The sequence below is a fragment of the Spermophilus citellus genome, assembly GCF_964194105.1.
Source record: "Spermophilus citellus genome assembly, chromosome: 3".
Classification (NCBI taxonomy): Eukaryota; Metazoa; Chordata; class Mammalia; order Rodentia; family Sciuridae; genus Spermophilus; species Spermophilus citellus.
Window position 1 is genome coordinate 103,556,369 of NC_138184.1, and position 17,616 is coordinate 103,573,984.

Below are 17,616 nucleotides of genomic sequence, written 5' to 3' on the forward strand. Positions count from 1 at the left end.
TGAGTGCCAGGCCTCTGGGTGCCGGTTTCCCCACGGGGCAGCACCTGCCCCTCTGGGCAGGACTGCAAAGGCCCACTAACTGCAGAATGCATGGAACGGCAAAGTGAGCTGGAGCGTGGGGGATGTGGGCAACTTGCGTCCTGACCAGAGGCTGGTGCTGGAGGGCCCAGTGCGGGCTTAGAGAGCTGCAAGACCAAAGTGCCTAACCTAGTAGAGGGGAAAGGAGCCCTCCCTGAGACACAGGCCCTGACTTCACGCGCTGTGGTGTCTGTGGGCAGGAAATAGACAGCGTGGCCACCGCAGCGTTATTTCTGGCTCTGGTCATGTGGGTAACGGGCCAGGCGGGGCGTGCCTGTTAACCCTCGCGCAGGTTTGCCTCTGTCAGGTCCAGGGAGGGTGGCGGGATGCTGGATGGGACTGTCCCAGCCCGTGGTTGCAGGCCTGTGCCCGCAGCAAGTCCACGTGTGCAAGAGGGAAACGAGGGCCCTTCCTTCCTGCTTCTCCCTGCAGCCTGCGCGTGCAGCCTGGCTCCACACGGCCGCGCTGGGCTGCACGGGAACCCTCAGGGACTGCCATCTGCCATCGTCCAGCCAGCTGGGGCCTTCAGGGTTTTCTTCCTTGAAGCAAAAGGAAAACGTCCATTTCTGGGGGGGGGGGGGAGTTGACGCAGTCTCTGTGAGGCTCTGAGACTTGGGGGCAGACGGCCTCAGGCGACGGGTCACTGCGTGGTTCTGGGAGACCACGCAATTCCCTAAAAATAAACAAGTGCTGTATGAGCCACAGACATGAGGCGGCGGCGTTTTGGGCTTTGGGGACCTGGGATTGTATGGAGCAGCTCTGAAGTCGGCCGCTCAGCTGGGCGCACAGACAGTATGAGCTGGTCCTAAGTCAGACCTCAAAACACACCAGGCTGTTTGTCTCTCCAAACCCCAAACAAACTCAGGCCCAGTGACAGCAGCTGGCAGCCAGGAGAACAGAGTGTCCCTGCCCCAGGCTTGGGAGGTGAGGTCTGTGAGGCCGCGTCTGGCTTTCCAGGGAGCAGTTTCTATGGGGAAGGAGCCTCTCCGCAGATTGGGCTGCAGCACGGGATTTGCTCGGATTGGGGCTGAAAGGGCTGGGCCCAGGTGTCCTGTGACTGACATCATCCCAGGTGCCCACTGGATGGGAGATGGTGGCACCGAGGGAAGGGTGGCTTTTGGAAATCAGAATCCTGACAAGTTCCCCAACTCCAAGGCCAAGAACTAGAGGCCTTGGAGTGAACTTTGCCCCGGGTCCATGCACAGCTTGTCAGATGCACGGTTAAAATTTTAATTAGCTGCTGACGTTGAAAAAAAGGAGACTTTTACCAGGCTCGGCACGCCTGCAATCCCAGCTACTTGGGAGGCTGAGGCAGGAGGATCAAAAATTTGAAGCCAGCCTCAGCAACTTGCCAAGACTCTAAAAAATAAACAAACAAAACAACAATGAAACAAAACAAAACAAAACAACCCCAGAACAAATAGAAAATGTCAAGGATTTCTGATTTTCTTGAGAAATTACTTTACGTTGTGTCTCTGTCTCTAGACCACCATGGCCCCCTCCAGGCCACTGTCCTCAGCTTCCTGCATGTGACCTCAGCTGGGTTGGCAGGTTGGTATGTCCAGGGCTCCTGTCCAGAGCTGATCCTTTCTATGGTGGCCTGGGCAGCCACACAGCTTTGAGTGGACCTCTTTATCAGTAAACAGGTCAATGAGCTTCACCCCATGTGCCTCCCATGTGCCTCCCATGGTATGTGAAGACCAAGGGACAGACCGTGGCACCGGAGACCAGCCATGGAGGGGCTGCTGGGGTCTGCAGCCCTTTGGTGGCGGCTCCAGCTTCTTTCTGCAGCAGGGTCTCTCCCCAACAGGACGGCCGTCTTCCTGCCTTGGGGTCCCTCTGCCTCGGGCGGCCGTGGTTGGATTCCCCTGGCTCTGGCCCACCTGGAGCCTCAGGATGCACCATCCTGGTCACCCACACTTGGCTCTCGCTTGCTCAGCCCTGAAGAAGTGAGACATCCAGAGCTGGAGTGAGGAAGAGCTGGGGCTTGCCTCACGTCCTGCCCTGGGGACAGCCTCCTGCCCTGGGACCACCTGGAGCCCTGGGGGGTGTCTCTCACATACGCACTTGACATCATGGCCAGACCCAGGAGGAAGCCAGGAAGCCTGAGGCAACTGTGTCATGATGCTGGCGAGATGGACGCTGGCCCTGGAGGGCTGGACTTTTCTCCCCGTGTCTGGATTTCGGCCTTGCAGAGTACCGGGTGCTGGGCCCACACAGCTTGCTGCACCCACACAGGGTGATGCATGCATTTCCCACTCACTGCTTTTGGTCAGGGGCTTTTCCTGGGTCCCAGGGACCCAAACAAGGTCATCTGCCCAGCATTGTCCAAATCAAAGTCTCACAGAGGGAGGGGTGCGAGGTTGTGTCGGGGACTCTGGGAACGTGACAACAGAGGGTTGTGCTCTATTTTAACACGATGTCTCATGGAGATGTGTTTCCACACGTCACTCAGGGTGAGATCATCAGGAGGGCAAATGTCCAGAGCAGGTTGATTCAACCGTATTTCATAATAATATGGGCAGTGTCTGGACACGGTGGAGGTCGCACAGTTAGGACTCAGAAGATGTGGACGGGCCTTTGGGGATCTGTCCAGCCACCCCCTCCACACTTGGTGGGGGACATGGAGTGACAGCCCATTATTCTTATAATAAGACCAACGTTTAAGGAGCGAGGAACCCACCCCAGGCCACTTTGCATTCCTCATTCCAGAGCCGGATGTCCTTTCCACTTGTATTTTCAGCTGATTTTTAAAAAGAATGTGTTGGGAGGGGGTGAGGCACGAGCTCTCCAGAGAGCGGCCATCTGAGGAGCCTGGCTGTTCCCTGCGCTCTCAGCGAGAGGACGTCCTTCCCTCTACTCCCACCCACACAGCTCCTCTAGCATCTGCTTCCTGCATCCTGTGAGCCGTGGGGGGTTTGCCTTTTGGCAAACGGGTTCCTCCGGGGGAGACTTCATGGCCACCAGCTGCTAAGTAGAGGAGCCATGGGGGCCTTGGAGAGAAAGGCCATGGGACACTGCTGACCCCAGGGATAGTCTGTGTGCCTTCACACCAGGGTCTTCTTCTACCTGCTTCCCGGTGTGAACAGGGGCTGGAAGGCCCCTCCCTGGGTGGTCCTGGCAGACCCGTCACCTCAGCAGGCACACCAGCTCCTGGCTCCCAGGCAGGGACCTGCTCCTGGCCAGGTGTTCCTGTCCTGGGTGCCTGCAGTCCCTGGGCATGTCCTCCCCAGGACTTGCAGTCCACAGGGCTGGTTGCTCAGGTCTCCCTTACATGGCCTTTGGCTCTGTGAGGATGGTGTCTTGGCCACCACTCCTCCGAGTGCCTGAACTCTGCACATCTACTGGACAGGTGTGTCCAGGCCGACCACCCTGCTGGTGCCTAGGTCTCTTCAGAGGCCTCCCGTCAGGTGTGCCGCGATGGGCCATGGCTGCCACAGGGTCCCTTCCACAGGCAGCAACCTGGGGTGTCTATTGATGAGAGGGGGTGGCCCTACTGCTCATGCCAGGCGTCCCCGCCACAGTGAAAGGTCAAGTGACAGTGAAGACAGGCACCTCCCAGCACAGAAGGGTCCACCATAGAGCTGCTTCACTTGCTTGTTCCCGTTTCCGGGGGATCGACTGCTGTTGGTGATGGTGATGCTGTTCAACAAGGAATAAACCACAACCTGGGTGACGGCCAGAGGAAGAGGAGGAGGAGGACCAAGAGGAAGAGAAGGAGGACCCACCTTGGACCCCTCTGACGTTGGAAAGCTGTTCCAGACACTGTGCCACATGCTATCTTGAGTGACTTCCATGTGGCCTTTGATCGGCTCAGCTGTGAGGGCTTCTGCTGCCTCCAGGAAGGCGTGTACCTGTGGGACCCCTCAGCTTTCCCTTCCTCCCTCTGTGAAGGTTTCCTGCTCTGTCCCCTGAAGATGCCCAGACCTTCCCCGGCTCTGACAGCGCAGGGCTTGCTGAAGCTCCGGAGCGGTGGCTAGAGGACCTCCCTGCGCACTTCCCTCTCTTGGGCCTCAATGACTCTCTTCCCTTTGCGTGAGGTCATTTAAAAAGCTGTCAGCAAAATGCTGCCCTTATTGCAGGGTGGAGACTGAGGATGGTCTGGGGATCGCCAGCCCTGTGTGGACTCAGCTGCTGTCCTTCTTGGGTCTCTGGGTCAGGGGACCACAGTGAAGGAAGTAGTCCTCAGAGAAGCTTTCATCCACTGTGCCCGCCTTAGAGATGGGGTAACTGGGCCCACGGCAGGGCTTTGGTGGCCACTAGCCTCGATGTCTCTGGTGCTCCTGGGTTGGCCAGGAGGCTCCCGACCCTGCAGTTTCTGCTGCCCACACAGGCTGGCTGGGAGGAGCTGGCAGGTGGTCACTCCATGGTGGAGAGACTCAGCCCTGGGGCACTGCTCATCTGCCTCTCTGTCCTGCATGGAGCCCACACTGGATGGAACCCTAGAGTCCAGAGGTTCCCTTTGCGTCACCTATGCACTTAACAAAGAGAGAAACTTGGATTTGATTCTAGGGAGCTTGGTCGACTAAGCCCGTCCAACTTCCCGAGAGGCACCGTAACCCTGGGTGACCAGGCCAGACCCCAGGCCTTTCTGGCCCAGAACCATCTTTTGTTACTTAAGGTGTTAAAAAATTTTTTTTGGAGATAATTGTTAATCAATAAATGGTTGCAAAAAATAATGAGATCTCATGCGTCCTTCACCCATGTCCCTGGACGCCAGCATCTTGTATAACCACAGGACAAAACTAACATCCCACTGACCTCATTCAGAACATATGAGCTTCACCTGCCCCTTTGAGGGTCTACAGGTCTTTGGAAGTGGCAGATTCAGAATGATTTGGGTTTCTTAAAAATTTCAGAACTTGCTATTGCTTCTTTGTCCAAGGTTTCCGGCTTCTGAGCGCTCGTGCACGATCGTACTCTCTCTCTCTCTCTCTGTTCTGGGGACTAATCCCTGGGTGCTCACCCACTGAGCCACATTCCCAGCGCTTTTTATTTTTTATTTTGAGACAGGGTCTCACTAAGTTGCTCAGGGCCTTGCTAAGTTGCTGAGGCCGGCTTTGGACTTGAGATCCTTCTGCCTCAGCCTCCTGAGCTGCTGGGATCACGTGGCCCTTCCACCTAGCCTGACTCAACAGTGTCTCTTTTGGCTATTTTGTCATGAGTCTCAAAACTCTGTGGGTACCGAGTGGACTTTGGTCTGTGCATTTCTGCCCAACCCTCTTGTCCACTCCTGACCGTCTGTCTGCAGTGCACGGAGCTCTCCGGGCACTAGCCCTCTGCCTGGGTCCTATGGCTTCTGCTGGGAGGCCAGGCTGGCAGCTAGGGGTCCTGTGACACTTGGCCACTGGTGGCCTCTGCCCCTTCATGCTAGATTTAGGCTGGTCACTCACAGCCCACAGGCCGGGGCAAGGAGCACTCCACAGGCTCCCTAAGAGGTGAGTGGCTGAGCCTCCATGTCTACAGCAGGGGAGAGCCCTTCTCTGCCTGGACACTGTGGCAGGCTGACAGGCAGCCCTCCAAGAGGCCCAGGTGCTCATGCCCTCAAGCTGGGACTGGCTGTTTTGTTGGGAGGATGAAGAGTTGGCACTTGTGGAGGTCATGGGAGAGCCGGCCAGCTGCCAGGAAGTGGTCCCTGGATTCTGGAGATCACACCTTGAACGTACAGTGCTGTGCACACGAGGCGGGAGCGGCCTTCTCATCTGCTAGAAGCCATGTAGACCTGTCCCTGCACTATTGGCTATGTGGGGCACACGTGGCAGACATTTCTGCCACCTGCCACATCTGATTCCCGGGTTTTGTTGGCCGTCCGTCTTGTTGAAGGCCTTTCCTTGGTGTCTGGATGGAGAGGCACCCAGGGCTCAGCAGTGTGGACTCCCCCTGTCAGCACCCTGCTCCTCTCTGGTGCCGTCTGTTTTCCCTCCTCTGGACCAAGTTCAAGACACGGTCCCCCACGTGGCACTCTCAAGGTCACTGTGCATCTTTTCAGACCTCTGGAGATGCAGTCAGAGGTTGGATCAGGCCCTACCGGGCTGGAAGCCAGGCCGAGCCAGCTGACACGAAAGGCTGGCCTCAGACCACGGGCCTTCCGCCCACCCTGTGTCCCCGGGTTCAGCGCCAACCTACATTTCCATCTTAATTTTTATTACCTGACCCTTACCTGACACTGTGTTGAATTTTTTATTTTTATTTTTCTTCTGGCCAGAGAGACATTAGGCCAACACAGGATTATTTTTAATTGAGTGAAAGGAATTTTTAAATGCAGCAAGTTTTTGTAAAAAGATTGACTTCTGTGAATTCCACTGGGAATATGTTTCATAACAGGAATTTCACAATGTGCTGTGCTCACTTCCCTGTGAAATTGGCTGTTCCTGAGCGCAGAGACACAGGCAGGCTGGGGTTGGCGCTGGCCTCGGAGCCACCACAATGCAAGGCAGGCTTGGGGGGAACAGCTGGTCTGGCCCCAGATCCCTCCTCTGCCATGCCCCAAGGTACAGGGTTGAGTGTGGATGCAGGCCAGGCCTGATGTCACCACATGCTCCTGAAGTGGCACCTCCGTGATGGGGACAGGTCACGGGCGTCCCCAGGGCTCTGCTCTGCAGTACCCTCCGTGGCTTAGGCTCCACCCTGGCACCTCCCAGAGGTCCAGGAAGGCCTGGGTCCCCTCCGGCTTTTGAGATTCTTCTTTTTAAAAAACACACTTTTGGTCATCACACAGCAGTTGTGCCTATTTACGGGGCACAGTGAGATCTTCCAGGCATGTGTATGGCGGGCACTGGGCAGATCAGGGCAACAGGTACCTCTGTTACACCACAGGCTTTTCATTTCTTGGGTTGGGGACGCTCCGAATCACAAGGTTTCCTCTTCTGTGAAAAAGTACAAAGGAGAAATTCCAAGCAGGGGTGATAAAAATTGTGCTGTTTCCTACATTCCTATCGATGGCGTCGGCCTGAACCCACCATCTACAGAGCAGGTCACCTTCGCAGGCCTTTGGAGGAGTCGTCTCCATGAGCTGATCCACAAGGCATTGCCCAAGTGTGGCAGTGGAGGACGCGGGTCATACAGGTGATCAGGGGCTCTCAGAACTGTGTCCTCAACCTCATCTGAAGCTAGACCTAAAGTGACTTTGTTGCCATTTATATAAATAGACCCAGGACAAGTGCAGCCCCCTGCCTAGCCTGGCCTGTTTCCATCAACCCTGGGCAGGTCACAGGCACGCTGTCACCACAGTGCTGTCCAGCAAAGAGGGACCAGGCAGGCGGCTCAGTCCACCTTACATCGAGTCCAGCAGGTGGCCAGCTTAGCAGACATGCACACGCCACCTACTTCTGTTCTCGCACGCCAGGGAAGGCAGGCGGGCGGAGATACCTGCAGGCAGAGGAGCAGCAGAGGGGGAGAGGCCGCCAGCTCCATAGCGCAGCCCCGGGAGGCCTCAGTCCAATGGTCCACTGGCTGGAGCCACCATGGCCCTGAGCCAGGGCCACCCAGACCTTCCCTGTCAAGGGCCGCTGGTCTTCAGGTTCAGTCTGCGTCTGGGGAGGGAGGGACAGGTCCGCCCTGTCCAAGCTCCTGCACACCAGTGCTGGGGACAGGGACCACCCAGTCCAGCACGGCATCCGGGCTGGACTTGCTGCTGTGTCTCTACCAGCCTCACAGGTTCAACCCTTGGACTTGAGCTGCACAGACAAGGAAACCCTAGAAGCTGCTTCTAGGCAGCTGAAAGAAAGTCCCGGTTGGGATTTACCCTAAAGGCATAGAATTTGAGGTATGGGGGGGGGACTAGCTTCCACTTCTATTTGGATTATTTCTTCTAAAATTTGAAGAAAACCCTAAGACTCAACAGTGCGGCTATTTAAAAAAGCTGTGAGTCCTGGTTAGGATGTGGCACAGCTTGGACATAAAAATGACTGGCGGAAGAGTGTTTACGGATGGGAGGATGCTCACAGGTGGTCAGCTCCTCCAAGAACGAGGTTTATGAGTGCGTGCATGGAATGGATCCTTTCTCTGCAAATTCGTTTCTGGCGGAGATTTTGGGGGAGCTCCGCGCCATGGGTCTGGTGAAGGGGAGGAGCCCAGGCTGGTATGTATTTCTGTCTGTGCAGCAAGTTAGGCCACATTTGATCTTCATTGGCCACTGGGTTGGTGGCCTTGGGCAAACTGGCCTCAGTGGCCTCCGCTGTGTCATGGGGGTGGCAGCAGGGTTACTGCACTCTAAAAAGAGGCAATTCAGCTGCGCTAATTCAGATGCACGTCTGTGATCTCAGTGATTTGGGAGACTGAGGCAGGAAAATCGTGATTTTGAGGCCAGCCTCAATTAACTTAGTGAGATTCTACCTGAAAATAAAGAAATTAAAAGGGCTTGGGTATAGCCCAGTGGTCGAGCACCCTTGGGTTCCATCAAAAAACAGAAAAGGAGGTAATTTATATGAAACATTTAGAAAAGTGCCTGGCATCCTGTGAGCCCTAACAGATGGTGGCTGAGAGCATCAGGTGCTTTCTGGGCTCTGAGCAGCTCTTCCCTCGTCCTTCCACTGACCCATCCTTCTCTCTCCTCAGGGGTCACATTCTCCTTCTTCTGGAAGACGCAGGAAGAACAGTCCAGACCCATCCCTTCTGCATATGGGGGACAGGTCATCTCCAACGGGTTCAAGGTCTGCTCCATAGGCGGCAAAGGCTCCGTGGAACTGTATACACGTGAGAATTCCATGACCTGGGAGGCCACCTTCAGCCCACCGGGTGAGTGTTGGCATGGACCCAGTGACAGCCCGGCAGGACAGCCTGCACAGCGCTACTCCCCACACTCGTGCCCTGGGTCCCCGGTGTGGTGCGTGGTGACGGTTGCTGCTGCATGTTTCCACACACAGATATAGCAGTGCAATGTGGCAGCTCGGCTCCCCAGCACCTCCCTCCCTCCCCCTCTGTCTTCGTCCACTGTACTCTACTGACCTCCCTTGAGTTCTGTGAGACCTCTCCCTACATTTCTCCTCCTGTTTCCTCCCCAGCTTCCTCATATGGGGGAAAACATGCGACCTGTGACCTCCTGAGCCTTGTTTATTTTGCTTGACATAATGCTCTGGGTTCTACCCATTTTCTTGCAAATAGCATGATTTCATTCTTCACGGCTGAAGAAGATCCATTGTGCATCTCACCACACTTGCTTTTTTTGGGGGGGGGCTTCTAATTAATTTATTAATTAATGTTAAATGAATATATAGGGGTAGGGTTGTAGCTCAGTGGTAGAGTGCTTGCCTCCCATGCATGAGGCCCTGGGTTCAATCCTCAGCACCACATAAAAATAATAATAATAATAAATAAATAAAAATAAAGATATTGTGTCTATCTACAACTAAAAAAAATTTTAAAAAATGAATATATAAAACATAACATTTTCATTTTCATCTGTTGTAAGCATACAATTCAATGACATTAAATACATGAAATACATTCACAATGCTGTGTGACTGTCACCACCATCTAGCCCTAAAACCTTTTGTTATTTTTTTAATTAATTAATGAATTTATTTATCTTCATTAGGCATATATAACAGCAGAATGCATTTTGATTTATTGTTCACAATTGCAGCAGAGCTTTTCATTTCTCTGGTTGTACATGGTGTAGTGTCACACCACATGTGCAGTCATACACATATCTAGGGTAATGATGTCCGTTTCGTTCCACCATCTTTCCTGCCCCCATCCCCCTCCCTCCTCTTTGCCCAATCACAGTTCCTCCATTTTCCCCATGCCTCACCTCATTGTGGATCAGCATCCACTTATCAGAGAGAGCATTCAGCCTTTGGTTTTTGGGGATTGGCTTACTTCGCTTAGCATGATATTCTCCAATTCCATCCATTTACCTGCAGATGCCATGATTTTATTCTCTTTTAATGTTGAGTAATTTCCATTGTGTATCTACACCACATTTTCTTTATCCATTCATCTGTTGAAGGGCATCTAGTTTGCTTCCACAGTTTAGCTATTGTGAATTGAACTGCAATGAACATTGATGTGGCTGCCTTACTATAGTAAGCTGACCTTAAGTCCTTTGGGTATAGATCAAGGAGTGGGATAGCTGGGTCGAATAGTGCTTCCATTCCAAGTTTTCAGAGGAATCTCCACACTGCTTTCCAGAGTGGTTGCACCAATTTGCAGTCAGGGGCTCCTTCTTCAAGAGGCTCCCTGGGCAGGTGACCAGGAGGGCAGGCTGTGCCTCTGGCAAGCAGCTTCCTGCTGGGTCAGACCTGGGCCTGCAGCCCTGAGCAGGAGCTCTGGCCTCATGCAGGTGGTTGCGGGAGCCTGGGTTTCCATGTCAGTACCAGGGGACCGGGTGACCCTGCAGGTGCTCAGCTGTGGCAGGGGTCCCGATGGAAAGTGGTGAGCTGAGGGCGGGGGTCAATCCCCCTCCTGCCCCCACTTTCAGGTTTACCAGGTGGTGAGAGAGTGTTTGGGGTGTAGGCTGCAGATTCAGAGAGCAGGGGCGGGGGGCGGACGTGGGGCACTGGGTGGCGAGTGGTCTTGGTGAAGGAGGGAGGGTGGGAGTCAGCAGAAGGGCCGAGCTCATGGCTGGGAGAGAAGCCACAGAGTTTCTGCTGGGGGGTTCTCAGTTTCTCTGTCATGGAGTTCACCTACAGGGCCTGAGGTCACAGGTGTGGGCGGGGGTGGTGTGGGGAGGCTGGGGAAGGCCTGCAGTGGACATTGGAGAAGGGGAGAGGTGATTTGGCTTTTGGAGGACTTCAAGGTAGTGTTCAGGGAGGGCCCATATGGAGGCCCCAGAGGGCAGGGCAGAGGTTGGGATGGTGACCCAGGAAGGCCTAGGCTGGTGCTCTGCCCAGGAAGTGACAGGTTTGCAGCACTCAAGGGGAGCCCTGACTGGCCTAATGGAGGGAGGGCACGTGGCCCACCAGACTCTGGAGCCAGGCAGCCTGGGCCAGGTCTGGGCCCTGTGCTTGTAGCCACATGAACCTGGACACCTTTCTACCCCACCTGCTCCCTCAGTTTCCTCATTGCAATGTGAGTGACAGGATTGCTTCACAGGGAGCCTGAGCCCAGGGAGACAGAGCCTCCAGGGAGTCCATACGCACAGGCCCAGAGCCAAGGGGCGCAGGGCCTGGACGTGTCCGCCTGTGCTTGGGAACGTGGGGAGCATACGCTCTGAATTAGCTCCCAGACCCCCTGGGCAGGAGACTTCCAGCCCCGCTCCACACAGCACCATCTGAACCTTGTCGAGAGCTCCCACTGCCGCTGTCTGGGCTTCAAATCTCAGCACCTCATCTCTGTGCCCTTGGACTGGCGGGACAGACAGAACCAGACACCTAGCAGGTTCTTTGAACTTGAACTTGAACGTGTATTAAGATGAACTCAGCCGTTCCCCCGGGGAAACAGGACTGTAAATGGCCCTGCAGGGCAGCGTGCTCTTCACTGGGTCATTGCTGGAATTTGTCCTTCTCACTGTGGAACCCAAGGGCAATGACACCTTGGGCCTGTTTGGGATCCAAGTGTCCAGAGGCTCAAGATTATCAGAAGGTTACACAATCCTGAGCGAGAGGCCCTGATGTACGGCTGGGTGAGGTGCAACCAGCGGGCAGGAGGACGTGTGTCCAGAGGACAGCCAACCATGACATGGTGGTTGACCATCCATGTTGGACGCAGCTTCCTATGGCTGAGCACGGCCCGCATGCCAGGGTAAAGGGCGCCTGGAGGCTCACTGTGGAGCTGCCCAGGCAGCCAGGAGGCTGGTCTTCCTGCCACATCATGGCCACGTCAAGGCCACGTTGGCTGCTGTCACACACGCTGCGTCAGAGATGAGGGGGCTGCCCAGGGCGGGGGCAGAACGGGGACTTCAGATGCTTCTGTGGTCCCATGCTGGGCTGCTTAGGCCATGTCTCTAGAAAATGTTTTGAACAGTTCCCGGTCTGACCATAAGTTGTGATTTAATTTTAGAACTAAGACTTCCCAACCTCTCTTGGGAATAAAAAGGGGCCATGAGGGGCTTTGTTCTTGTGCTGATGGCAGGTGGGGTATGTGGGGGCTGCCTCCTAGCTGCAGAAGTCATCCCTCACCCTTCTGTGCCCTGTGGCAGGCCCAGAACCAAGTCCTCAGGGAAAGCAGGGTCCCCCGACCTTCTTCCAGCCTCTCTGCAACTCTGCTGTGCTGTTTTTAGTGGACTCCTGTGTTTCCCACCCTTTCAGACCCCAGCACAGCCAGGTGTGGTGAGAGCCACGTACCTCCTGTCCCCAGGCACCCCACTGTCACCTGCTCTGCAGAGGGGCCTCACTGTGACCATGAGCCCACGGCGCCATGTCATGGTCGCCCCAGCCTGTGGTCCACCTGGGGGTCCACTCCTGGTGTTGGACACCCTTGGGGCTGGTGAGGCATCTATCCAGACCTTGGGCCTGTCCTTGGGTGGGTGTCTTCTCATGGCTGAGTCACAGCTGTGCATTGTGGGTAACAGTGTCTGTCATGTCTTTTGCAAGCCCTCCTCATGATGCTGTCTGGCAGAGCGGAGGTCTTTAAAGTCTTGGTGACGTCCAGCTGCCGTGGATTTTGTCCATGAATTGTACCTTGGTTCCACAGCAAACAGCCATCACCAGACTCAGGCTCGTCCCCTGTTTCTCCTGTCATTTCCAGGAGCATCACAGTTTTGCATTTTGCTTTCAGGCCTGCCGTACATCTTGGATTGATCTTTGCCGGGTTAGAGGGTCTGGGTTTATTCATTTTTACCTTTGCACTGAGTGCCCAGCAGTCTGGTGTCACTGGGTGGAAAGGCCAGCTTTGCTCGAGGGTATTACCTTTGCCCTTTTGCTGAGTGTCAGTGAATGGCCAGTGCTGGTCCTGCCCAGGGCTGTCCACCCTGTTCCCTGCTTGCCTTCCCTGCCCACGCCGCACCTCCCTGCCTGAGTACTGCGGCTCTTTAGGGAGTCTTCAAGGCAGGGGGGTCAGTCCCCAGCCGTTTTTCTCCTGACTCTGTGGGGCTCTTCTTGGCATTTCCTCTTTATGGACTCTAGGACCAATTTGTTGCTATCCAAGAAATCATTTGCTGGGGTTTTCCTGGAATCTACAGAGCAACCCGACGGGAAGAACTGACCTCTTGCCAGTATTGAGCCCACCTGTCCATGGACATGGGAGGTCTTTCGGTCTTTCTATTAGTTTAGTTCTTGTTTAGTCTCTTTCATTGGCCTTTTGTAGTTTTCCTCAGATTTTAGGCATTGCTTGTCAGACTTATACCAAAGTATTTCTTCTTCTCTTCCTTTTTTTAAGGGCCAATGTTAAGGATCCTTTTTTTTTTTTAATTCCACTTGTCCTTTTCTTGAGAACAGAAAGGCGGCTGATCTGCTTGTTCACCTGTACTCTGTGATCTTGCTGTAATCAGGAACCATTTTCAGGAGGTTCGTTTTGTATTTGTTCTTATTCTTCGGGGTTTTTCTTTGTAGACAGCCATGCCATCTGCAAAGATGATTCTGTCACCCTTCTCGACATGCAAGCATGTATCTTTTCTCTCTTGTCTGTGACATTGTCAGTGCCACCCAGGGTGCTAGAGGTCCTGTGAGCAGGACAACCTCCCACCCTTGCTCCTGACAGGCTGTGTTTTCAACTGGGTTCTGGGTCTGATTGACAGGTGCTCATGTTCTGCATTTTAAAACTATTTTTTCCCTTTTGCTTGTGGTCACTTAGGTCAGTGACTCCTGTGTTAAAATGGTGAATCTCTGGACCTGCTATGGGGATTTGGGGAGGGAGGCAGAAGGGCAATTTCTTCCCTGTGCTCCACAGGGCTGATGGAGTCGGGTCCGTGAGGTGGCCTTTTTTAGGACTGGCCAGGACCAGCAGTGACAGTCATCAGGAAGAGGGTGCGTGTGGCAACAGAGAAGACGCGTGAGTGGGGCGCTCGTGCCCACGGCGCTCAGGATGCTGTCTTGGCTCTTCTCCAGGTCCCTACTGGACTCACGTCCTCTTCACATGGAAATCCAAGGAGGGCCTCAAGGTCTACATCAACGGGACACTGAGCACCTCTGACCCAAGTGGGAAGGTGTCTCACGCCTACGGAGAGCCCAGTGTCAATCTGGTGATTGGGTCTGAGCAGGACCAGACCAAGCGCTACGAGAACGGGGCCTTTGATGAGTTCATCATCTGGGAACGTGCCCTGACCCCAGATGAGGTGGTCATGTACTTCACAGCTGCCACAGGTCAGTGAGCTCGAAGGTGTGGGCAGGCCTGGTGTGTGCTCCAGGCACCCCTGGCCCTCCTCCCTCCCCAGCCTTCCTCCTTCCTCAGCCGTCCTCCCCTCCCCAGCCCTCCTCCCTCCCCAGCCCTCCTCCCTTCCCCAGTCCTCCTCTCCTCCCTAGCCCTCCTCCCTCCCCAGTCCTCCTCTCCTCCCTAGCCCTCCTCCCCTCCCCAGCCCTCCTCCCCTCCCCAGTCCTCCTCTCCTCCCCAGCCCTCCTTCCCAGCCCTCCTCCCCTCCCCAGCCCTCCTTCCCCCCTCATCTCCTCCCTCCCCAGCCCTCCTCCCCTTCCCAGCCCTCCTCCCCTCCCCAGCCCTCCTCCCCTCCCTAGCCCTCCTCCCTCCCAGTCTCCTCCTCAGGTGTGAGGTGCGCCCCAGTGAACTGTTCCAACCCAGTGCTTTCTAAAGCACCTGTTCCCTAAGATAAAGTGGTTAACAATTTACCAGAGGCACACTGAGGCTGTGTTCTCCTGGGTCACAGGGTGCGTGAGAGGATGGCTGTGAGAGGCTTTGGAGAGCAAATATTCCAGGCCCATCACTGTATTTGCCCAAGAACCACCTCCCACGTGCCACATTCCCTGATGGGCCCTGGAGCCCCCCAAATGCCCTCTTCCTGTTTGGCACACAGTGGTCATTCAGCACAGTGGCCTGTATACCTGAGCTCAACTCTCCCCTCTGCCTTGGTGAGCCATGAGACATTGGGAAGTCACTTTTTAAAAATTGAGGTGACATTTACATAGTGTCAGCTAACCATGTAAATGTGGACAATTTAGTGGCATTTGGTAAGAGTGTGATGTGTGCAGCCACCATCTCTGTCCAGATATCTGTGTCCCCCCTAAAGGGAGCTCCTGGCCCTTAGGCAGAGTCTCCCCTGCCCGCTGCCAGCCTCAGCCACCAGTCTTAATCATGCAGGTCACAGCTTCCTACCTGCACAGTGGGGGAGGAGAATGCCACCCCCACCGAGTGCCACATGATGTAGCAGGGCAGGGTGTGCAAAGCCACTAGCTGGATGCCCATGTGGCAAGGCCTTGATGTTAGCACTCAGCTCGTGCTAGAATTGTCTCTCCCTGTCCGTCACGATTTCACCTCGTGGTGCCCACAAGCAACATGCTGCTTATTTCCACTCAGAATGACCTGCCAAGAGGCAGTGGTCACCACACGTCTCCCTCCAGCAACCTCATCAGAAGAGGGGGTGTCTGCTCCTGTCCCTCCTGCAGCCAGGCTGGCCTGACTCTCAGTGGCTGAGTTGATGTGTGTGCCTTCCGTCAGCAGCACTGTGGTGGGGCTGCGGGAAATGCTGACTGAGACACTGTCCACTCTTGATATGGCAGCATGGCCAGCCTTGTCCAAAACACACATGGAGAAGGGACCCCCAAGGGACAGTCAGGGTGCTGGTCTCAAGAGGGATTGGATGCCATGCAGCACTGATGGGTGTCCAGGGCAGCCTCCCAGTCCTGCCTTCCAGTGTCCTCAGAGGAAAGGGGCATTCGCTCACTTGCACAGAGAGGCCCAGTGGAGTGTCCAGCAGAGGAAAACATCACTGGTCTCTGCCCATTGCCCAGGACACAGACAGCTGTCACTGTGAGAACACCGTGTCATGGAAGACCTCAAGCCATCTTCCTTCCTGACCGTTTGCTGGTTGGTGGTCTCGAGAAGAGCCTCTGCTGTCCCTGGTTCCCCTAGCTGTGGCAGCAGCCCTGGGCACCGGTCGTGTCTGGGCTGGGCCCCTCTGGTCCTCTGCACTTGGAATAGAGGATGTCCCATCCTCGGGGGGTGCAGAAGAGTTGCTGGGTTAGCTGGCCTCCTGGAACACAGACCCTGTGCCCGCCTGAGCCAGGCCGGAGTCCCCCGGGTACCGTTCCACCTGGCCATCTGGTCCTGTAGAGTGTGAGTGGGAAGAAGGACACCGGCTGCCCCTGGAAGCCCTCTGTGGGGACTGACATGCCGTTGCCGTCCAGTTCAGTTGGGTCAGGGGAGATGAGTCCAGACTGGGGCTGAGCTGAAACCCAGCCCGAGGGCACTGAATCTGGGTGTTCCTGCAGCTCTGCCAGGCCACAGGTCCTGGAGAGGACCTTTCTCCAAGTGCCTGGAGAGGACCTTTCTTCAAGTGCCTGTCCAGATGAGATGGCTTCTTCCAAGCCCATTAGCTGGGGCAGGTGCTGTTTTCTGACTGATTGGTCCAGATGGGGTGATCTTTTCTCATTCGTACAAAGGCAAAGTGTTGTCACCCTGGAAGGTCCCCACCCCGGCCACCAGAGTGGGCGACAGCTCCTCTAGAGATGGGCAGAGGAAGCGGAAGGCTATGTTCAGAGCCATGTGAGCTGAAGGCTCCTATCTACCTCCAGTGGGATCCCAGGGCAAGCCAGGTGCTTGCGGGATGCGGGTCACTGGGGCTGAGCTGGGCTGAGGACACGGCTGAGCCCCTTTCCCCTCTGCCTCTGGTGCTCACCTCTCGTGGGTGTGGGCAGGTCTGTAGACTCTCGTTTTCCCTTTTCAGGACTGGGGATGGGGCCAGGGCTAGGCTGGGCGCAGCTCAGTGTCCCTGGCCATCCTCCTGCCTGGAACCTGAGCAGTCGGGGTGGCAGGTGTTGCCTCCCTCTGCACCCAGCTCTGCCAGACTGATTTGAATTGCCCTTCAAAGTGGAACTTGATGAGTCGGCTTTAGCTTGAGCAGTTACTTCCTCACGCCAGACTTTCCATCCATCCATGGGACTTTGACATGGTCACTCTGTGGCTCCCTGGCAGCTGAGCAATGAGCATCACTTTGCTTGGAGAACAGTATGGTTCTGGGGCCCAGGTCTCCCACGGGCATCACACCTGCATTTACCACCCAAATACAAGGAGTCGTGCCAGCCAGCAAGGGTGACGACTCCGCTTACTCAGGTCACCGAAGCCACCTTGAGGTCTGCTCCAGCAGTGAAGTTGAATGTGTAGTGCTCTGTCCCCAGCAGGAGGCGCTGGGGTTGGAAGTTAGTGGGGGGTGGAGGACCACAAAGCCTGGCCCCTCAAGTCTGGAAGGTCCTCCATATGCAAGGCCTTGAGCACAGGGCCTGGGAGCCGTCTCCCCCTCCAGAGGTCCTGGCTCACTTGTCCCTTAGATGAAGCACTCTGTCCCAGCCCTGAGACTCAGTCATGTCTATCGCTAACTCATCTGGTGCAGTTGAAGCCTATTTTTCATTCTTTATTTCTTTGAAGTCAGTGACGCCTTGCCTAAGATCATCTCTTCCCATGATGACGGGCATGAAGGGTGATCAAAAGCAACTTAGAATCCAATAGAGGCAGCGTGGGCTGGGAGACCCAGATCCCCACCTGATCAGCAGCTCA

At 55.3% G+C, this 17,616-nt stretch overlaps 1 protein-coding gene across 3 annotated transcripts in view; it reads left to right on the forward strand.

The window, feature by feature from the left end:
- Positions 1-17,616, forward strand: part of ADGRD1 (adhesion G protein-coupled receptor D1) — a 99,169-nt gene that overhangs the window by 12,786 nt on the left and 68,767 nt on the right. For all 3 annotated transcript variants that reach the window (XM_081284960.1, XM_081284959.1, XM_081284961.1), the window contains 2 exons: positions 8,635-8,814; positions 14,004-14,258. In XM_081284960.1, the coding sequence (XP_081141086.1) occupies positions 8,635-8,814; positions 14,004-14,258 (435 nt within the window). The remainder of the gene's footprint in view (positions 1-8,634; positions 8,815-14,003; positions 14,259-17,616) is intronic.